Below are 24,770 nucleotides of genomic sequence, written 5' to 3' on the forward strand. Positions count from 1 at the left end.
GCCTATAGAGATCATTACAGTAGCTGTCTCATATTAAACTCAATAAATGGTGGTCATTCTAATATAGTTTACATTAATGTTTGCAAATCTCTTAGTCATACAAGGTCCTCTGGGGGATACACTTGGAAGGCATGCAACACAAAATCATGAAAATCATGTTTGAGGGTGTGGCTAAGGAGAACTTAAGCTTATGCTAAAAAAAACTGAAAAATACTTTATTATTCAAACTGGAGTTTGAACTGGGTGGGTCCACTTAGATTTTTTTTCAATTAGCCTGCATAGTTCAATTGATCCTCTCAGTGCAAACCAGCACTGTTAAAGGGTCAACAGGCAATTAGGAACCCACATATTCAGAGCACCACCTTAAGTTAAAATGGATGGTCAGTGCCCTTAATTTTCCCTTGTTGTTCAAGGATCAACTGTATTTTATTTTGCTGTAATACAATCTGCTCTCAAGTTGTTTTACTGACATACAAGTTAATAGTACATTCTTTGAAGTAAGGACAGCCATTTACTGGCGTTGTGACCTCAAGTAAGGCACTTTAAAGCTCAGTCTCTTCAATTATGAAATCTAGACAGCAGTTATTAAACTGTCATTAATAAAAGCTGCTAATACAAAACACCTATAACTTTAAGCAAGTGCATTTTAATTATCAGAAAGAAGACACCCCCACCCTTATTTTAACTTAGATGTATAAATAAACCTCCAGTTTCAAACATTTATAAAAATTTTATCAAAAACTGCAACACATGTCTAGATAGTATGTTATTTGACTTTACTTAATAACATATATGTTATATATATAACATATTCATGAAAACAAACTAATATTCAGTAAGAACTATGTGTTATATACTCTTTTAAGTATTTTTAAACATTATCTCATTTAATCTTCACAGCAGCCTATGGAGGTAATAGTGTAATCCTGATATTACTAAAGAGTAAATAGGGTAATTAAATTTACCTTGCTAGTAAGTGGTTGAACAGAAATTTGAAGCTGTTAATATGGCTTCTTCAGAATCCAAGTTCTTACCCACTATCTTTCAAAGAAAGCCCTAGGTTATTTAAATCTGAAAACCCTAGTAACAAGCAAATTTTATAATTTTCATTGTTTTCAACAAATTCTAAGAAAAACCAAAGGATACACAATTTTTAATTTATAAAAATTCCTTATATTTTCCCATTATTTATCAGATTGTGTCTTCAGAACTTTTATAAAAGCATCTTTTGGAACTTCAACATTGCCAATTTTCCTCATTTTTTTCTTCCCTTCTGCTTGTCTCTTCAAAAGTTTCATTTTTCGGGTAATATCACCACCATACTGAAAAATATTTTAAAAATTGGAAGTCCAAATCACTCCACAGAACATCATAAAATTACAGTGACATCAATACAACAGTGCTGCAATTATTATACATGAAATAGGCATCTGCCAAAACACCTCTGTATTCCACTCCTAGCCTTAATTTTACTGCCTAAAAGATAAAGACTTTTATTTATTTTTGGTTGGAGATGACTATGGCCATGGAAGCACAGTACCACATTATGCATGTCAAAGAATTATCAATCTCTACTGAATCAGGAAGTTTTGGATTACATAGCTGTAATCTAATATAGAAACTCACATAGGCATAAATGTGTCAGTCCCTACGTAGAGGATTTAGAAAAAGCACTTATCCTTTATCATAATAACCAATTAATAACTTTTTAATAGACAAGAAAGCAAATTTGACAAAGCAATGTAGGAGGTGGATTTTAGTTGCCATATTCTTTCCACTGTAAGAATAGTCATTGTCTTCGAAATCTTTTCCTAAAAATTAGATAACAAAATGTGTTATTCAGTTCATAACTGTTATAAAATACTTTCTTAGATACTGCACATTAGGAAATTTTTATAAGATAAAAAAATATTTACGAACATGATCAAAATGAATGATATCATAGCCAAGATGAAATAAGGGGCATTATAAAAACCAACAATGGAAGCCAATATATTTACATAGCCTTTCGTTTTAAACTCACAAAATAGACAAAATATTACAAAGTAGAATACAGGTAAATACGTACACATTTTGCCAAAACATTTTTCCTATAGGCTTTCACACTGTAAAAGAGAAAAATTTATATAAGTAATTTCATTATACTGTTTAAGAGTGCATTACTTTCAAAGTTTCCCCTTTTATTAAAGATTTAAATGATAGTGTCAGACCTATGTAAAACTGCTACAAGCAGCAGGAAAAACATGGCGTAGATGATAGAGGCTCTGTTCAGTCCTCTGGCGACCAACTCAAAGTTGTGACAGAAATAAGGAGCAGCGGCAAGGAAAAATCCCTGGGATCTAGATGAACAAGCCATACCGCTAGGGAGAAATACAAGAAAGCACCCTGCAACAGCAGAAGGTAGAACAGGGCAAGGACACGGGGCTGCCCTGTCTTGAGTGGCTGAGTGAGAGGGAGGCTGCAGCAGCAGCAGAAGCAGAAGCCTCTTAAAGGGGCTGCGTCCACAAGCAAATTTTCATAGTGATGAATCTGTTTGCTCTGAGCACCGGTGCCAATTCCGTGGTGCACAGGGGGTACCAGAGACTTACAGAAAGAGGTTGTCAGAGTGAGGGCTAAAGTGAAACTCGCTCTACACAGAACTGCTGGTGGTATCCATTGTTTCCATTTGAGCCCTCCCCCATACCAGTGCATGGACACAGCGCCACCATAGCCATGAGGTCACCAAACTGGATAACAGAGGTACTCCACCCAGATTCCCTGAAACCCCACCTCCCCCAACACAGCCCTTCTGCCACAAGCCACATCCAGGTATATCCTCAGTGAGTGAGGTGCTCCTTGCTGAGCAGCCTAGACTCACACCAGAAGCCTAGCTAGCTTCTGGTGTAGCATTTTGAGGCAACTAGAAGCACAGCATCTGTGGATTGTTTGCTGAATCTTAACAGGTGGCCCCAGAAGGTAGAGGCTTGGACTAAGTTTGACCTGCAGCTGAACCCCTCTCAGGACTGTGCCACTGGACACCTACTATACAAATCCACACTAATAAAACCAGGAGACTTAGGAGCTTTGCTTAGTAAATAGAAACGGACACAAAAAGCCAGCCAAAATGGGAAGACAAAGAAGCAGAAACCATATGAGAAAACAGAACAGAGACTCAGATATAATACGGTCAAGTAATCTAACAGATGCAGAGTCCGAAACAGTGGTTATAAATAAAGATGCTCAATGAACTTTTGGAAAGTGTAGATAAATTCAGCAAAGAGATAAAAAACATAAAAATGGAAATGGAAATTATAAAAGGGAACCAGTCTGAAATGAAGAACATATTATCTGAGATGAGAAGTATATTAAATGGAATAAACAAAGGAATAAACAAAGTGAATAAAGAAAAGGATCTAATATCCTATCTAGAGGATGAGAAAGTCAAGGACACGCAATCAGAATGGCAAAAGATAAGATGCCAAGACTATAAAAATAATTTAAGGAGCATATGGGACATTATTAAGGGTCCAGATATCTGTCTGATCAGCGTGCCTGAAGAAAATCAAGATGTTGAACAGCTGTTTAAAGAAATAATGATGGAAAACTTCCCTAACCTGTGAAGGAAATGGACATAAAACCTCAGGAAGCTCAGAGAATTCCAAAATCCAGGGATCCAAAGAGGCCCACACCAAGCTACATCATTGATAAAAATGCCAAAGGTTAAATACAGGGAAAGAATATTAAAAGTAGCAAGAGAATAACATAATTACTTATAAAAAAATAACCATAAGACTGGCAGCTGATTTCTCAAAACAAACTATGCAAGACAGAAGAGCTTTGCAAAAAATATTCAATAGGATGAACACCCAAGATCTACACTAAGGATACTTTATCCAGCAAAACTAGTATTTAGAGTTGAAAGACAAATAAAGAGCTTCCCAGATAAGAATAAGCTAAAGGAATTTATCAACACCAAGGCAGTATTACAGGAAATGTTGAGGGACTTAAGAAGAAAAAATACAAAAGACTCACTTCAGATTAAAAGACACACACACACTAAAGAAATGGGATGGAAAAAGATATTGCTCTGATGGACCCAGAAGGTATTTACGTCACAAAAAGATAAACACTATATGATTTCACTTACATGCGGAATCTAAATAAAAAGAACAAACTAATCAAAACAGACTCATAAATATAGTGGACATTTGGTGACAGAGGGGAGGGGCGGTTAGAGGGCTAGGAGAATGGGGTGAAGGGTTAAAGATGTACAAATCAGTAGCTGATGTTAGGCCACAGGGATGAGGAGCACGGCATAGAGAATGCAGTTAGCATTAATACAGTGGCTAGGTGGAGGGCAAGGGGAGGAGGGAGCAATTGGGGGGATCATTTTATGAACTGTATAAATGTCTAACCAATGTATTGTATACTTGAAATTAAAATAAGCTTTAAAAACTGCCATAAGCAAATAATTAAGTAGCTCAAATACTCTAGTATTTTATCCTAATGTATTTGAGATAAAATAGAAAATTCAACATGAATATATTTTATTAATAATAAGAAGGTCAAGTCTTGTGGGTAGGCCTGATGAGGCCAGATTCAAGCATGGTGTGACCTTGATTATAAGAATTATATAAAGTCATTTCTGGTTCAACTCAAAAACTACTACCACTAACAACTGCTACTTGCAAAAATTAAAAATCATTATAATCTTAATTACTAAATTTACCTAATGTGGGTCAACAGTGACTAGGAATATAAAGAACATAATATTACTTTTATATAACCAACTTCAGGATAAATTAAATATTTTAATGTATCCACACAAGCAGTTATAAATTAACTTATTTCTATAATGTTTATTGAAAATTGTGAAGGATAAGAAATTTGAAAATAGCTCCATATTTATGTATTCCATAAGAAGCGATAAAATTCTCTTTTCTTTATGGTATTCTCTACTTCAACACAATTACATTTGCTGTTTTAAATTGCACTTTCTAAGTTATCAATTCCATTGGTTATCAATTCCATTCTGCCTAATCTCTGGGTATTTATGAAATACAAAATAACTCGACTAAAGTAAAATGGTATTAGAGAATTAAATTTATTGCAAATATAGGCATAAAATTTATTCCAAGACTTTACAAAAAATGATTTATTCCAAGACTCTACTACTGAAACATTAGGTTTGTGTTAAACTAGAAATGAATAGCAACTTCCAACTGAAGAGACTTGATTTCTAAGAAATATTAAGACTATGAAGGAAAGGAAATAGGAAATGCTGTGAGATACTTCCTGCACTTATTAGTAGAGCATTTTATTCAATGTCCTGATTTATATACATTATGTATCAAGAAACATACAAAAGACCAGTTTCCTAAACAAATTAGCCTATCTTCCATGTCTATTATCATATGTGAGGTCCTTAATCTAGAATGCAAAAGCCTTACCATGTTAGCATTCTTCTCTCAGAGTTACAACCTGACTAGCTCTGAGGAAGTGATAGTAAATACTTCGAGTAAAAAATCATAACTTAGTTTTATCATTTATAAGAATATCTCCAAAACTTTTTTAGTTTCTGTTCTTATTAGCTTATAATCTACCTGAAGGGATAATACCATAGAACTGTACAAAAGGTCCTTAACCAAGAAATTCAGTAGTCGTTCGATAAAACAAGTAGAAATACAGCAACTCCTCAAACCCATATACATTCTATTAATAATCACAAATAATATCACCCAAAGTGTTATATAAGTAATTAAAAGTAATAGTCATCACTTGAGTTAATAGAATTAAGAGTAAGATTACTGTTTCCACAAGCAGTAATAAAGCTTAGGCCAATGTTAAGTTAAATCTTTCAATATTTCATTTTCTAGGTATATCATTTCTAAAACCAATCTGAAATAAAATGAATTTCAACTCACGTTTCTCTTGCAATGATTTTACTTCCAATAGCAGCTTGAATTGCTATTTCAAACAGCTGCCTGGGAAGAGAATCCTTCAGACGTTCACATATCGCTTTGCCAACAGAGTGTGCTTTGTCTCTGAATCAGAAAATGCAATTATTTACATATGCTAAATTAGAATGTTTAAGTAGCTTTCTAGTCCATATGCATAACAATGTAAAGGTGATTCCTTAAGGAATGTTTATTTATCATAAACATCACTTGCTCTCTGAATCATATCTGACTTTTCTAATTGCAAAAATAACATTCAATCTGTTACAGAAAATAGAGGAAAACATACATTAGAGAATAAAAACCACCCCTGATGTCCTTCCCCTCACCCATAGAAAACCACTGTTAAACATCATAAAAAGTTTTTGTTAAACATACACTGTTATATTTTTCTACATAATTTTTTATACTTTGGATCACAGTATATACATATTCTACCTTTTTATTTAATAGGCATTTTTATGTCACTATTACTCTACAATATAGTTTTATGGCTTAAAATAATAGATATGAGTGCACTACAATTTATTTTAACCAATCTATTTCTTGAACATTCAGGATTTCATTTTTATTACTATAATTTTTTATGAGTCTTATAAACTTTGTTCTCAATTCTAAATCTGTCATAAAGTTTTAAAAACATTTTCTTTTAATTTGTCTTACATGGTAAAGGAAACATTTCTTCCTATGATGCTGTTCTTTCTGACTACTGTACTTCCAATCTCCCTTTAACATTTTAACAGTTTAGAAAGAGAAGGAAAAAGAATCGAAGGAAAAACTGGTAGAGAGAAATTTAATTATCTTTTAAGTTTTCAAAATATACAGTCAAAAATGAGCAACCAATAATTATATAAAAATATGTTAAAAGTGGTTGCTTTCACATTACATGATTAGTTTATATTCAACTTACTTGTGTACAATAGTTACTAGCTCCTCTACAATATTTCCATTCAGTAGAATATCCATTTTTACAAGTTCTGCAGTCTGGTAGCCTGCATCTTCGTAATCAAAACTAACAAGGAAAAATGTCCAAGTAATAAATAAACATTACACTTCCCAAGAGGTTACATTTTTTTTTTTCTATCCCCCATATTTCCCAAAACAGGTCTCACTTTCCATCAAAATATTACATATATATTTCAGATGAATGGATTTAAATGACCGCTATACAGAATAAACTTCACCATATTTTTACATTTATGAGATGAAGGGCAAAAGCAAGGGGAACATGCTCTATATACAGAATGAAAAGAAACTGGTAAGCAAGTTTAGGAATCACTCTAGGCAAATGTCACTTTTCCCAATGCTCCCTCCCAGCAGCTGGCTGGCTATAGACAATAGTATATACTAATGGGTCATTTCAGATTCATAAGTTGGATTTCTTTTAGTTTTCTAATAAATGCTATGGCACTAACAAACAGCCATTAATAACTTTTGGATTTCAGATATGGCTCTTCAGTTTGAACCTTCACAGAGCTTTTTTTGATAACGAAACGTGTTAATACATGTAAAACACTAGAACAGTACCTAATATATAAAAAGTGTTTAAAAACAGAGCCTATCCAAACAGTAAATGAAGTCATCAAACTGTCACTATTTGCAGATGACATGATTCTCTACAGAGAAAACCCTAAAGACTCCACAAGAGCACTACTAGAAACAATAAGCAACTACAGTAAAGACACTGGATACAAAATCAACGTTCAAAAATCCATAGCATTCCTATACTAATAATGAAGTGTCAGAAAGAAGTAGAAAAAATAATTCCTTTTACAATTGTACCAAAAAGGATAAAATACCTAGGAATAAATTCAATGAAACATGTGAAGGACCTATATAATGAAAACTACGAGACCCTATTAAAATACAAGGAAATGGAAAGATATTCCGTGTTCTTGGATTGGAAGAATCAACATAGTTAAAATGACCTCATTACCTAAAGCATTATACAGATATAATGCAATCTCCATCAGAATCCCAATGGCATTTTTTAAAGAAATAGAACAAGAAATCATCAGATTTGTATGGAAGTACAAGAGACCCTGAGTAGCTAAATCCATTCTGAGGGGAAAAAAAAAAAAAAAAAAAAAAAAAACAAGGCTGGAGGCATCACTCTGCCCTACTTCAAATTATATTACAAAAGGACAGTAATCAAAACAGCATGGTATTGGCAGAAAAACAGACACACAGACCAGTGGAACAGAATCGAGAGTCCAGAAGTAAACCCATATTTATATGGATAAATAATTTTTGACAAAAAAGCCAAAAATATACAGTGGAGAAAGAAAAGCCTCTTCAATAAATAATGCTGAGAAAACTGGAAGGCCATCTGCAAAAAGAAATGAAGCTAGACTGCTTTCTATCCCACACACCAAAATTAACTCAAAATGGATTAAGGACCTGAATATAAGACCTGAAACAATAAATTGCATAGAAGAAAACGTAGGAACTAAACTCAAGTACCTTGGACATAAAGAAAATTATATGAATTTGACCTCAAAGGCAAGGGAAGTAAAAGCTAAAATAAATGAATGGGACTACGTCAAATTAAAAAGCTTCTGCTCACCGAAAGAAACTGTCAACAAGGTAAAGAGACAGCCATCTAAATGGGAAAATATACTTGCAAGCGATGCTTCCAATAAGGGCCTAATATCCAAAATATACAAAGAACTCATACGACTCAACAACAACAACAAAAATATCAAACGATCCAATCAAAAAATGGACAGAGGACCTGAACAGACACTTCTCTCTAGAGGACATACAAATGGCCAACAAATATATGAAAAGATGCTCAACATCGCTACTTATTTTGGAAATGCAAATCAAAACAATGAGATACCATCTCACACATGTTAAAACAGCTATAATCAACAGGACAAGTAATAACAAGTGTTAAAGAGGATGTGGAGAAAAAGGACCCCTCATACACTGCTGGTGAGACTGTAAATTGGTACAGCCACTATGGAAAACAGTATGGAGGTTCCTCAAAAAACTAGGAATGTATCTACCATATGATCTAGCAATCCTTCTACTGGGTATTTACCCCAAAGACTCGAAAATCCATATCCAAAAAGATAATTGCACACCAATGTTCATAGCAGCATTATTCACAGTGGCCAGGACATGGAAGCAACCAAAGTGTCCTATGATGAATGATTAGCTAAAGAAGCTGTGGTACATATATACAATGGAATATTACTCAATCATAAGAAGAGATGAAACACTGCCATTTGTGACAATATAGATGGACCTCGAGGTAATCATGCTAAGCAAAATAATCCAGACAGAAAAAGTTGAAAATCACATGATATCACTTGTATGTGAAACATAAACCTAAAAAGAACAAATGAACAGGACACACGAACAGAGACTCATGGACATGGACTATAGACTAGTGGTTACCAGAGGGCAGGGGGTAGGGGAGGAGGGATTAGGCAGATGGGATAAAGGGGGTCAAATATAGGGAGAGAGGGGGAGGGTGAAGTGGGTAAAGGGGATCAAATATATGGTAGCTGAAGGAAACTGGACTGTGGGTGTACACCTGAAAATTATATAATTGTATTAACCAATGTTACCCCCAATCAACTTAATAAAAAAAAAATAATAATAAAACAAAACAGAGCCTAGCAAAGCACATATAAGCACTTAGTAAGTGGCAGCTATTAATATTAACAATATGGTAAAAGCTTACAATACTCATCAAAATAGACAGGTTTGACTTATGCTTACATGTCTTTCTGATTATGGACAAGAACAAATATACTATTGTCTTAATTTTAAAACAAGCTAGTGCCTAGAGTTGCAAATGTTTTCTAAAAGTTTTAAGCAAGGAAGTCACAAGGTGATACTAGTACTCCAAAAAAAAGATTACTTCCTAAAGTGTTGCTAAAATCCTTTCTTTTCTCCACAAACATAATTAAGCATTTACTGTATAAAAGGTACCATATTAAATACTATGCAGAATACAAAGAGAGATAGATAAGATACTCTTCTTGGTCAGTATTTTTTAAAAAACTGTCCAAATATATCAATTTCCCATTAAATTTTTACCTAGCATATCCAGAAGACAGGGATTTCAAAGAATCATAAAAATCCACCACAATTTCATTCAAAGGGAAGAGATATTTAAGCATAACTCTATTTTGATCAATAAAAACCATATTCTTCTGAATTGCTCTTCGAGCCTAAAAAAGACAGAAAAAAAATGTGTTTAATTATAGCCTATTCAAATGATTTAAAATATAAACAGATGTCAATTGCCAACTTAAAAATTTCCTTATGAGTCCTAATAAAGAGTGTACAAAATGAAGGAATACTTCTTTATTAATTGCCTAATAAAAACTTGCAAGCAATATTTATAATACAGGGAGAACCATTTAGTATTTCAATTACTATATACTTCCTACTAAAGCTTTTAATCCTTTATCTAACAATTTTATCTTTTTTAATTATAGAGTAGTTCATTTAAAAATAAGTCAAATATAACTACAGATAAAGTCGAAGTTCTAATTTCCGGTTTTACAAATAAAGAAACTTAGGTCCAGGGAAAGGAATTGATTAAACAAAGTTATAATCTAGTTTGTGATTAACAATTAAGATTCAGGTCCACTAGCCATCATTTGAGAATTCTTTCGAATGCATGACAGAGTATTTCAAAAACATATTTTTGAGGATTATGATTACATCCCATTTTTGGAACAAATCATTTATTACAATGTGGCGAGAACTAAAGCAATATGGGAAATACTTCCCAAAGGTCTCTCACTATAATTATCATATTCAATATCAAGTCGTAATAAAGCTAAGAGAAAGTATATTTTTAGCTACTCAAAATAAATAAACATCAAATTTCTCTCCTCTGTGCAAAAATATCCATTCAGTAAATTAACAAAGATTATCAAAATTCTGGCTCTTTTTTTTAAATTTAAAATAAAAATAATTTTAAAGTATATGTATCTATCTATGTGTGTACATCTCTTTATGAAAACTTCTTATAAATTCAGTGTGCTCCACAGAGAAAAATCTTTCAAAACCTGAGCAGGGAACCACTGCTTGAAAGAAGTAAAATTTACTTTTCTATTAAACTATATTACATTTATACCTGGCAAAGCATCATTATTTTCCCAGTATATTCATCTGGTGTGATAACTGTACCCAAAACAACTGGCTCCAAGTATTCTGTTACTTTTGATTTATCAGGGAACTGTGCAGGATTGATGATTGTAATTTCCTTTTCTCTGTATTCCTAAAAATAAGAAAAATCACCAATAATTAAAATCTTAATAAATGATTGTTTCAAAATTTGCTTTTAATTTATAGTATATGTTAGAATTTATTTTGTTATTGAATGTATTGGAATAAACATAATTCCTAATGTTCTAATATTATTTTAACATGCTTTAGATTAAAAAAACCTCCAATTATAATCATTTAACATTAATAAAAATTATAATAAGTAATATATTCTGGTTATTGACATTTACGAAACACATTTCATGTACCATTTAGAAAAGTATGATGTAATACTATAATTTAATCTGCCTTTTATAAAGCATTATAATAACTTTCCTAAGTAAATTTTGTTGGAAAATATTTATCAATGCCAAAGTTAACATTTGTTTAAATTAACATATTGCCACTTAGATGGAATACTGTCTTTATCGTTAACCTGAAATCTAAACTCTCCTACAGCTCTACTGCCAGGTAGGAATGAGTGTTTCACTTTTTATAAAATAAATTACTCATGACCAAAAATAGATTCTTCGTCCTTGCACTGGCTTTTCAATAGCATTTTAATTACTAAGGCTACTTTTTACCCTAAGTAACAGACCAGTAATAATAATGTGGAGATTTTATCAAGTTAAGAATACTGAATAAATCTTTAGCTTTGACACCTAGTCAGCTAATGGTATACAAAAAGTTTCTCTTGCATTCTGTGCACACGCGTGCACACACGCACCGTTTTCCCTTGTTCCTGATTCACAACAGTACCTTTATCAATTTTGCTGATGAAAGAACAGCTTTGTATGGAACAGTAGGGGTTGTCAAAATAACAGAAGCATTATATTCTTGCTCTAGTCTCTGGTTGAAAACTTCCATATGCAAAAGTCCAAGAAATCCCAATCTGAGGGAGAAAAAGCCAAATTCCAAAATGTTTCTGTCCCATGGACTCTATTTTTTTTTGATGAATATATTTTTACTTTGTGGGGAAGGGGTGGAATAAAGAGTTATTCAGCAATTCCCATCATAATTGAATACTAGCATAATTTTATTAAGATTCAAATGTTTCACTGGGATTTTATTGAAAAATTACTATAAAACTTACCCATTGGATATGAATCCACAGTGTGAAATAGGCAGATATCGTTTTATTTCACTTCACACTAATATGAACTTATCCTCAGAAATGTTCAGGAGCAATAAACCATTTAAACTTACTTTTCAATAAAAATGGGAACCAGAATGTAAGTAAATCTTACCTCCAGCCAGCACCTAGGGCAAGGCTACTATCCCGATGAACTGTCACACTGGAATCATTTAAAGTCAGTTTTTCTATAGCACTTTTCAGGCTATTATATTCAGATTGATCTACAGGGTACATTCCTGAGAACATAAAGATTTCTAGTTATCACATGTGAAAAGCTGCCTAAAGAACTAAATATGCAATGCTTCCGAGGTCAAAATCAATCACTTAGCTTTTCAATAACTTCCCTATATTTTATTCAACAAAATATTGGTTTGCTAAAAAAACACTATGAATATTAAGTTACACTGACTTCAAAGTATATTGAAAGTTTCATACCCTTAATGAATGTACACTGGATTAATATTCCAAGTGATGTTTTTATAATTTTGCAAAAATATAGGGAAAACAAAAAAGAACGATGGGAATTAGACCTAGGAAAATACATTCTGTTTATTTCCAGAAACAAAAGTGGAAGACATTCCACAACTGCAAATGAAACTGCATTAGCAGATAAAAAATAGGAGTATAAAAAAAACCTACACTGAATTAGTTAGTAATTCTCTAGGGCAGATTATCCATTACAGACAAAAATAAATTTTGCTTTTTTTAATTCGCTGACAAAAACTATGAAGTTATTGATTATTCAGATTTTCTTTCATCTGACACCTGAAGTCCTCACCTCTGAACTCTAAATCCAAAGGACTAACTTTTGCCTAAAAGCAGAGATAAACGAATTTAATAATTCCCAATAAGAGATACTAAAAGTAGAAAAACAAGGGCTGGTTGGATACCCTTCACAGAGTAACCTGATGACCTTCAAATAGGTCTTATTTTTCAAATATCTATAACTCCACACAGTAGTAAAAGGATGTGAAGTTACATATATGTGAGGTGACAACCTCTGCCTTATCTACACTATTACAATATTAAAGAAAGGCCAGCTAAGGAGGAGGTATTAAGTAATAAAAAACATCCTAATTAGAAAAATACATCAAATATAGGGACCAACCATTTGGAAAATTGATATTAGTATGCCCTTCCATATATCAAATGCTTGTTTCTTAAAAGCCTGTTTCTTATGAAGTCCTAAAAATTTTTTAGAAATTATCTCCCACAAAAAAGTTTTACTATACATATGAAATTGGCTAACATATAAATAGTACACACACACAAAAACAGAGTATCTTGGAAACAGCTGTTATTTAAAATGAGTATTTCTAGTAATTTTTATTTTAATTTACAGAATAAATTGGCCCTCATTCTTTGAATCTGTGAGCTCCTCACCTGCAAATACCATTGGTTTCGCTGATTTAAACCCAGGCAAGGGCTCCACTGGTTGTTTATGTAAATATAATGTATCTCCTACTTGTGCTTCAGTGACATCTTTCATCCCAGCAATCAGATAGCCCACCTGTCCTGCATATCTAAATAAAATTATTATATGGAAATATTTACTGCTTTAATGTTTCAAATGCATACACAATAAGCTCTACTTTTCCAGGAAATGATCACTTTCTAAACAAAAATTCCATGAAACTGAAAGTGCTACAATAAGCTCTACTTTTCCAGGAAATGATCACTTTCTAAACAAAAATTCCATGAAACTAAAAGTGCTACATATCTCTTCTCAACTCTAAGGCTTAGCAGCAAAAGAACATACAATGCCTTAAAATCCATTACCAGGGACTTCTACAACACAACAAGCTTAAGACCTTTTTCATGACTTTGCCCACCTTTGCATATTAAACAACAGCTTGTAAAATACAGTGTAAACATAGTGAAACTGATAAGTGCAGAAACAAAACAATTCTTGTAATGTGGTGCAAAACACTATTTTATCAACAAATTGTGTTACAAATGTGCTTTAAAAGAAAAAATAAGATTAATTTTTAACCAAGCAGAAATATGTGAACTCTCAACAAATTTGACTTATATCTGATATTCCGGTTCTAAGAGCAAATCTCAACATTTTGGAGTAATGTTTATTCTGTTTTTCTTTTAAGTAAATTTCCTACATGATAATAAACTAATTTACATTTAGTATGAGATTCTTAATTGGACATGTAGTAACGGTTGGTATAGGATATATATGGCAGAATATAGACTTTAGAAATATTTAAGTAAAATTAGAATACTTTATAACTTGATAAAAAAATGCAATGAGCAAAACATGCTAGTTTTAGACATATGACATTAAACTATCAAGTGTGACCAATACGGTCACCTGATTCAATACCTTAATTTTTACAGACGAGGATAGAAAGCTCCAACTATTTGCCCAAGGTAATTTATCTCAACAATATCTGAAGTACTGATGGAGTAGGCACTCAAATATTAATAAGTGAACTAGAACTGTTTTTCCAATACACAGTACCTTGCTAACCCCATGGGCCACGAATTCTAGTTAATCCAAGTTTTACCATGAATTCTATACTAAAGAAAAGAATTATCATATTTTCTTTACTTTTATATTAAAAAATCTAATCACAAAAAAATTGTCAAAATGATACCTGATATGGATATAGGTGATGGAACTATTTCTTTCACTGTCTCATCAAATATATCAATACAGAATCCACTCTGTACCAGATCATAAAATTAGTTGTAACTAGTCAGGAAGAATAAAAAGATATCAAATTTCCACTGTCCTTCACACATGAGATTCTTTTTAAAAGAGCATTCACTCTGTAGTTGCATTAAATAATTAGTCACCACATTGGGATCATTGGAAGTATATCAAGTTGAGAAAGATTTAAACAGAAACACAAGGATATTTTAATTACTAATGTATATTACTTACAGTTTATGAGTTGGCAGCTCATTAGGATTCAGAACTCCTACTTCGTTAACTTCATATGTCTTTTGAGTATGTGCAGATACAACTCTATCTCCTTTGGAAACCACTCCATCAAACAATGCTACATTCGTTATCACACCCCTATACTGGTCAAAGGTGGAGTCAAATACCAAAGCTCTCAGGGGATTTTTGCGATGTACTTTAGGACTATTAAAAATAAGTAAAAAGTAAATACACACATAGTAAATTAAAATATTAATAAAATGCCTTTTTTAAAACTCAAATATTATGCTTAATACATTCTAGTACTTAAGAAAGGTTGATAACTGATAGCCAAAGTAAAAGGATCTTTCTCTAAAATAAGGTACGATGCCTATTTCTATATTAGTTTTAATTCAACCTCATGTTTTAAATAAATGACTTTTAAAATTACTTACAAAACTGATGAAATATATTTGTTCAGTATTATAGCAAAGAACAGTAATTGTCAATGTTCAAGTCTCTTTATTACAATGATTGTTAAGAGAAGATCTCTATCCTTGTTTTTTCTTATTTTTCTGTAGTGTTTGCCCTCCGTACATTACTAAAAATAAATTTAAAAATTTATTCCTATTGACCACAAGAGTCTATTTCCCATATCAACTAAGCTACAATAATGGATCAACTGGATGGTCTGTGCACTATTAAAGATTACTGAACAGTATAAAAACAGCAAAATACTTACGGGGGTATTCTTTCAATGATTGCCTGAAGAACACTTTCAATATTTGTTCCAAGTTTAGCAGAAATCTAAAAATATATACATACAGTGATTTCGCTCATATGTTGGATATAAAACTAAAAAGCAACAAACAAACAAGACAAACAAAAACTCACAGACACAGACAACAGTTTAGTGGTTACCAGAGGGAAAGAGGGGCAGAAAGCAGGTAGGTCAGGGTAAAGGGGGTCAAATATATGGTGACAGAAGGAGATCTGACTTTGGGTGGTGAACACACAATGCAATATGTAGATGATGCATTATTGAACTGTATACTTAAAATCTATATAATTTTATTAACCAATGTCACCTCAATAAATTTAATAAAAAAGAACTGGAAGCACACATGAAAAAAACAAACATTTAAATTTAAAGCTCTACTTTTCTTCTACCCTAGTGATGGAGCTTTATGATCAGAAAAAAGAAAGAACAAACAATTACAATTTGTTTGAACATAGTAAAAGGAAGCACAAAGCATATATTGTATTGACAAATGTCCTTCCAGTACAGTTAGGTGATTCTGTGGTTCTTGGATTAAATTATAAAAGCATTCTGATTATGGTGTTGAAAAAGCAGTGGTCTAAGTGTTAAAAAATTCTAGGTTAACAATCATGATTCTGCATGGAATGTATGACTTTGACCTATACATACTTCTTTGAGCTTCAAGTTCCTCATCTGATAAGTGATTATTCTTATTTTGCCTAAACCTCAAGGTTGTTGTATGGACAGATTAAGCAATATATGTGGATGACATACAATAATTATAAAGTATATAATTACTATTGTTCTCTCACTGAAAAAGCAAGCCAAAAGACTCAAAACTCATGTGCATGACTGACCTTTGTCATTACCAGTAATTGGACTGTCTCTGAAATCTTGATTTCAAAACCCATCATTATCTGAATACCACCTCTTACACTTTAAATTCCCTCTATATCAGTTTCACAACTCAGCAAGGACAGCCGGGCTGTTCTGTGCATTGTAGGATGTTTAACAGCAACCATGAAATCTCATCTACCTACAAGATGCCAGTAGCACTCACTTCTCAGTGTGACAAGAAAAAAAGTCTCCAGACATTACCAAATGTTTTCTGGGGATAACACTGACCCCTAATGAGAACCACTGCTCCAGACTCTAATAACTTTTTTGCAACAATCCTTTAAGACCACCACCTCTAATCCATTGAATGGACTACTTTTTTCATTATTCATTAGTCCTCTGCCCCCTTCTTTCCCAGCTGAGACTCCAAGGTCCACTACTTAGAATCATTGTTCAACCACTTTCTATTCTCTCAAAGAGCATATGCAGATGATAAAATCTCAACTGTGGATGCATCCAACTATATGCCTTTTCTATGCTTATTATCAGAGCAGCTTAACATTAGTGAAGAAAAATCAAGTAAGTGGTCCGGCTAGTTTCTTTGAATTCATGACCACAGATCTCACTATGTAGTTAACACTTCCTGGCACTCCCAGGGTATGTCCCCTAGTAAATTCACAGTGCCATTCAGTAAGATAATTCACACCACTTTCCTTCACTCTACATTTTCTCCTCTGGCGAATTCACTCAGTTGATAATTTTGCCTCATTTTATTTAAGGGAACAGAAAATATCAAAAACTCCCTTATCCAAACATATAAATCCATCTGCACCTATACCCACAACTTCTTTGCCTTCTCTTGTTATAACGAGAATTATACCCACTTCTCTGAAAATTCAATCCTTCCACACTTCTATTCTGAATCTTACTCCCTCTAATCCTCCTCAAGCTCTTACTCAAAACACCCTAAAAACTGACAATAATGTAACATGACTTCTAGGACCTTTTTCTCTATTTATACTTTACCCCTAGGAAACTGCATCCATTTCTATGGCCTCAATACCACAAAAATGCTAATAACTTCTAAGTATCTATCTCTGAACCAACTCTCTGTGAATGCCTGAATTGTAGATGTATGCGCTATCTCTACTTGGACGTGTAGTAGACATTTCTAATAGTAGACACTATGTCCAAAACAGAGTTTTTTATTTTCCCCCTATATCTGTTCCTTTCCAGGTCCACTCCATATTAACACTAGTATTCAATTAATTGTTCAAACCCAAAGATTCCTGATTCTTACCTTTATTTCACTTCCTTACATGTAACTCACCAATAAATTTCTTACATCTATAAAATATACATCAAATTTGTCCCCTTTTCCAACATTACCATCATATACTTAGCCATCACCATTTTGCACCTGGGCTATTATTGCATGCTGGTTTCCTCTATCTCTTCTTACTTTTTTCCAACACATTCTCTATAAGGAAACCTGAACGATCAGTTTATTTCCTCTCTTGCTTTAAAATCTTTTATTATCTTAGAATAATTTTCAAACTCTTTGGTACAGCAAGAGTCCCAGCATGACTTGATTCCTGGCTACTTCAAAGCCAACTCATCTAACTTGCCTGCTTTCTGTCCCTGAAACATGCCAATTCTTGCCAAAGATGCCAAGCCTTTACACTTGCTCTTTCTTCTTCCTGGAATGCATTTCTCCCAACTCTTCATTTCTTCAAACCTTAGCTCATCAGAGAGATCTTCCCTAAGTTAGTCTGTATCACAGCATCTCTCTAAGAAACAGGACTTTTCCATTGTTAACTATGGTATTCCACCTGAAAATACAATTTGTTGTATGAATTTCCTTGACATCTGTCTCATTCAATAATCATTATGCTTACTTCTTTATTTACTATTTAATGGCTGCACTTCCAAGTAGAAAATAAACACAATAAGATAGGTGTCTTGTCTGTCTGTTCATTGCTGTGCCCCTGGCTGTAACATACCAAATAAGTATCTAAGTGAATTGTATAAAGATGTATTAAAATCAGAATAGTTAATTATACTTTAATATAACACAATCCAAATTATGAAAACATAATTCCAGGAATGCCTTATAATGATGTTCCACTTCATATTAAAAACCATTAAATTCTGTGTGTATGTGTGTCTAAGAAAAAAAATTATTGCTTTTTCACTTATTACCAAGTTGTATGTAATCATCCACTGTGTGAAGTTTAAACAAACAAAAAACACTCAACACCTGAAACTTGCTTTTCCAAAAATCAAACAAGATTGAAAGTGTAATCTAAACATATTGTTGCACTGACATACTTACTATATAAGCATGTAGCATAGTTTAGCTGTGGCTATTTAATGAGCAAACCAACATTTGAAAAGTAAATTTAGAAATTCAAATTTAAATAGTATTATTTGGATGTAAATAAAATTTATTGTTTCCTAAGATTATTACTCTAGCTAGCTCTTTTATTTAAAAAATGAAAAATAAAAGGTCTTTGTCAATTCCAACATATAAATGCCCTAAAATTAGTTTGGACCTGCTCTTCGAAGACAATATTTCCATAGAGGCAAAATGGCATACAAAAAATATCGTAATGTGTGGCAGAAAAATCTACATTTTAGTCCTGACAAATTAGCTAACTTAAGATTTTGTCTGATTTTAACTGACAAAACCTTTGAATCACAAGAATAATTCCTGTCTGTCCTAACCATGCAACGAGGATTTTGGGTGAAGATCAAATGAAGTATTAGTAAAAAGAACTTTGTAAAACTGAAAATATTACATAATGATGAGCTATCAAAAACTATGAAATTTCACTTAGACCAAATATCTGAGGTTTTAAAAAGTATAACCAAGTCTTTAAAATAAATAAATAAATAAAGGGGACATGGTTCTTTAGTGTAGCAGTTAGCAAGACTGCTTTACACACAGAAGGTCCTGGGTTCGCACCCCAGTGGAGCCACAGTCCATGGTCTACAGCCATGCTAACCTGAATAAGCCCAATGTCTGATCTTGGAAGCTAAGCAGAGTTGGGCCTGGTTAGTACTTTGATGGAAGACCACCTATGAACACCAAGTGCTGTAGGCATAAATAATAATAATAAATAAAATAAATAAAGGTATTTTACCTTAATACATTCATCACTTGGAATATCAAACACCTTTTCAATTTGTTTTTCAACCCTTTTAGGATCAGCATTCTTCAGATCTATCTTAAAAAAACAATCATGTCTTAACTTAATAAATAAAATGTATTAAATATTAATTAAGAGTATTTGGAGATAGTTAAAAGCTATCCATGATTTTTCTTTCAAAAGTATTAAAATGACTTATATATAGTCAATACAATTTTAATAAGCATGGCCACTGAAAAACAGGGAAGACAGAAGAGCATGCAAAAAATTTAGGCAGTAGAAGAGTTCAATAACAATTTATTAATTAACACCATATAAGAGGACATTAAGTTAGGTACAGCTTACAACAACAGTCTTACCTATCAGCAACCCAACTTCTTTTAAACATAACTCCCAATATCAAAAAATATAACAATGCAATGCAGATTTTTAAATAAAATTTCTTAATTTATTCATTTTAAAATATAAAAGTTACAATTTACACACAGTGCTCACTTTAGCACTTTACTGTTATATTTCATGTTGTATTACATTGTTTCCTCCTAGATCACAAGCTCCTTTTCTTTTCCTATATGTAGTTTAGTGTAACAGACATATGTTAGCTGCCCTGCACATATACCTTTTCTATAGAAACAGCCTTTCATCACTCCATGTAATTCAGAGAAACTATCTTGTCAACTACGTGCAAGGATATAGAAGTTACAATTCTATCACGTGCAATTCAAAGACATAAATCTCATCAATATATTTAATAAACAGCTGAAAATCCCTCATATAAAAAAAGTACACTTGACACTCAAACACTAAATTTACTTTTAGAAAGTAATAAATAGCATTGCTCTCTCATTGTTACCTTGTTTATAACTGGAATCGCTGATAGCTGTGCTTCAAAGGTAAGAAAGAAGTTCGCTACAGTTTGGGCTTGAATACCCTGGAAATAGCAACACAATATACTGAGAGGCTCATTCTATCATCTGTCACAAAACATGTGATTCAAGACTATACCACACATCTTCATCGAAAGCACAATATAAGGCAAACTATGGCATCTATACTTAGATGGATTATTCCCTGTGAAATTTATTTCAGTTCAAGAAGCATCTGTTGGAGGGAACTGTGTTCAGCATTAGACACACAAAGACTCAGGTCATCAAAGCCTACTAAAGGATAGAGCCATGTGATGCAGTTTATAAACCCAGTACACATATATAAGGTAGACTGACTTTCTCTGACAGAATCAGGAAAGGTTTAACACAACAAATGAAACATTTTTGGGTTTTGGATGAAGAGTTTGTGAGAAACTGATATATCAAAAGATTTATCTTAAATAGTATATCATAGTTCTTATATGGTCAATTGTTGAATATGCTTTTATGGTTTTATTCATACCACAAAATAAATGGGTAATGTTATTGATATGTTTCTTTAACACTTCATATATTATTACCTTTAAATCATCCAAAAAATACCTCAAAAATAAAGACATACTTTCAAGCCCTGCTAAAAATTGATGTGGAAAACTCAGATTAAAAACTTAACAAATGAGTTTTTTGGTAGGATATAAAATATGACATACTTCAACAAAAATACAATGGAATAATTCCTCTGATCAGATAAAAAAATTTTAAAAGATGAACAAGACAATTTCACAAAATAACATCAAATTAAAAGGACCAAAGCATATAAACTTTGGTTAATACAATAAATCTTATTTTTATCAAACATAAAAATTCTATTTCTGAAACACTTTAAAAAATAACCTCTTGAAACAACCAAACAGTATGTTACATCATATAAAATTAAAAGTACATACCTCATTTGCATCAACCACAAGTAAAACACCCTGGCAAGCAGACAGTGACCTGGATACTTCATAACTAAAATCAACATGACCCTGAGAAAGAAAAAAATATATCGATACCTCTAAATATTAGCTATAATTGTTTCAGCTTAGGTTATGGCAAACCTATTGACTCCACCCAGAAAAAGTTAATAGTTTTCTTTTGTTTAGTCCACATTTGTAAAACAACTTACACTAACCTAAGAACAATGAGAAAACAAAAAGCAAAGTTAGGTGTCTAATATCAGTTTGAAAACTAAACTAGGATTTGTTTACACTATTAATTAATATTCAACTTACTGGTGTATCAATGAGATGTAAAAAGTACTGGCTTCCTTCACAATTACAGAAGAGAGATGCTGTCTGTGCTTTTAACAGTGATTCCTCTTTCTCTTTCCACTTGCAATTTATCAAGAACTTGCTTATTATTGTTTGTTTTACCAATTGTCCCTTTAAATAGAAATGCATGATATATCTAAGGGCTTTTAAAAAGAAACAATACTGTGCACATAAAATTAAAAACAAATTGTAAAAAGCATGATAAAATTATCAATTACTCATCGCCATCAATTAAGTAAATAAAATGAAAATACCTGTCAATTCTAGGAGCCTGTCAGCTAAAGTACTTTTGCTATGATCCACATGTGCAACGATACTAAAATTGCTAATATTTTCAAAAGGGAATCTAGACATGTCAACTTTTTCCTAGAAAGGGGAGAGAAATATTACATTTATGAGTTATAAATCTGACACAATATGAAATAAGTACACTAATTCAAAGAATATTCTTTTAGCCTCCTTTGAACAATTTCATTAATAGCATTTATATTGTTTATATGATTCTTCTGACAAAGTAATGTATGGCATAACTCATATTACAGTGAATTACAATATGACTCATTGAATACATTAGTTTCACTGTCAAAAGTGACCATACAGCTAAACAAAAGTTCCTTATAATATTTCCACCACTTATGAGGAACTGAATTTATTTTCATGAAAGGAGAACATAAGATACCTAGAATTCACAAAGTGCCTTAGACCACCATGTTTAATAAAACCTCTTGAGGCAAAAAGGTGCAGAAAAGCTAAAAGAAAAAAAAAAATCCTTTATCTCTATCACATTTAAAACTCTATTTAAAACTCTGTGCTCCGAAGAGCCTTCAAAAGTTTAAATTAGATACAATTTTGTTACTCGCAACTTCTCTAGAAAGACAAAAAAAATTACATCGCTAAAAAAAAGGTTATTTACTAACTTCAAATTCAAAAATAATTTAAAACGTAAATTCTGATTTTTAGTTGCATGCATCTTTAGTTTTTTACTGAGATTCATTACAAAAACTGCTAAAAAGTTGATATTCAAGAAAAATGTCAGTTTTTTGGACTCTTAACATTTTATTTTTCCAATAAAATCTATACTTTATAGTCGGGGCACGCGCACACACACACACACACACGCACACACACACACACACACACAAAGTCCCTGAAATAACAATGAAAATACAACATTCTCACAAGCTTGACGTTTCCCTTTTTATAAGGCCGACAATAACAGTGCGACTATATCTGAAAGAAATTCTGGAAAAAACTAAACGATTTGTTCGCCCTATAGATTTCTCCCTCATTCTATTCAAAAGATACAGAACTGCACCACATTTAAGAAGTTTGAATTGCAACATAAATTCATTTTAAATTCCACAGGCATTTTAGAAAAGGGCAAAACATTATGTAGTCTTATTTTTCTCCAATTACTCATAACTTGCAATCAACTACTTCACTTTTCTTTCTAATCTATTATCTCTTCGTAGTTATCAGATAGTGTACTTTCTACAATGCTGAACCCCTACCTTCTCCAACCACAAGAATAGTCAGAATTATACAAGTTTGTTTTGATGCAAAATACAGTAATAAAAAGCTAAGGCGTATCCAGCTTTTCTTATCTTCTTAGTATTAGACTCAAAGTTCTATGCCTTCCATCGTGTAATCCTCATAAATGGGCATGATGGCTTTATTAGTACCTCATTTAATAAATGAAGAAACATTCACAGAAAGGACAAGCTTGCCTGCCCAGAACACAAAGCTAATAAATTTCAGGTAAATGCAAATAGAATCTTCTTCAGTAGGATTTTAGTAGTAATGTAATATACGCAAAGTGCTTAGATCAGTAACTCACATGAATTATGAGTTACTGACGTTACAAATTAGGAAACTCAGGAGTGACGGGCAAGATCATAGGTGAGCAACCAAGAATTCAGAAACCTCAGCGGAGCGCGTGCGCTCAGCTCCGCCTCCTTTTCAACATCGTAACCTGATTTCACAGGTAGTTCTAGGAAACCCTTCACATTTCCAAATTCGCAAGGTGCACCCTCCCAAGTTTTAATACGTAGCTAATGTGAAACTAAAAGGGAAGGGGGTCACCTTGCGCTCTGCAGAGCTGTAGCGCCTCTCCAGAGCCCCGGAGTGGGCAGCAGCCCCGCGGCTCAGCGCGGGGAGAGGCCAGGGCAGCATCCGACAGGCAGCCCCGGAGACCCACGCCGTGATCGCGCGTCCGCGCCACCAGCCTCGACCCACAAGAATCCGCATCCTCCCAGGCTACGGAGGCGTCAGGAGAGGGTCCCAGAGGCTACAGCGCTATCGCCTGCGGCTCACTTTTCTCCAAGACGCTATGGCTAGGGGCCGGGGAACAAAATTCAACCTGACGAAAACCTGCTGTGTACTGCGATCCGCAACTAGCCGCTCAGGAGGAAGGTCGGAGACGCAGCACCGCACGCCGACGTTCGCACGTCTCAAGACGTCTTGACGTTAGCGTGCCTCTGCGCAAGGGTGTTAAGAAATCACGTGAGAGGAAGCGCTCCCAAGCAATCTTAATTGTGCTGTTAGCTAAACGTGGGATTTTGCCTCCAAATAGATGGCTAAGTGATACTACAATTGTTTTAAAATCTGGAAGGCTAAATTTATTCCCCACGTTGTCAGTAATGTCGCTAATATTTTAGC

The 24,770-nt window shown here is 33.1% G+C and overlaps 1 protein-coding gene across 1 annotated transcript; it reads right to left on the reverse strand.

The window, feature by feature from the left end:
• Positions 1–626: 626 nt before the first annotated feature.
• Positions 627–24,547, reverse strand: GUF1 (GUF1 homolog, GTPase). The gene is given in 18 exon segments (XM_036227968.1): positions 627–1,322; positions 2,069–2,105; positions 5,904–6,023; positions 6,847–6,948; positions 9,990–10,123; positions 11,041–11,184; positions 11,931–12,063; positions 12,419–12,542; positions 13,690–13,829; positions 15,206–15,409; positions 15,927–15,991; positions 19,928–20,011; positions 20,787–20,864; positions 21,747–21,827; positions 22,074–22,145; positions 22,147–22,223; positions 22,367–22,478; positions 24,195–24,547. Coding segments are annotated over 18 exon segments (2,010 nt in total). The 5' UTR covers positions 24,360–24,547; the 3' UTR covers positions 627–1,184.
• Between the last annotated feature and the right edge of the window lie 223 nt (positions 24,548–24,770).

Source organism: Rousettus aegyptiacus, unplaced genomic scaffold (assembly GCF_014176215.1).
Source record: "Rousettus aegyptiacus isolate mRouAeg1 unplaced genomic scaffold, mRouAeg1.p scaffold_m13_p_10, whole genome shotgun sequence".
Lineage (NCBI taxonomy): Eukaryota > Metazoa > Chordata > Mammalia > Chiroptera > Pteropodidae > Rousettus > Rousettus aegyptiacus.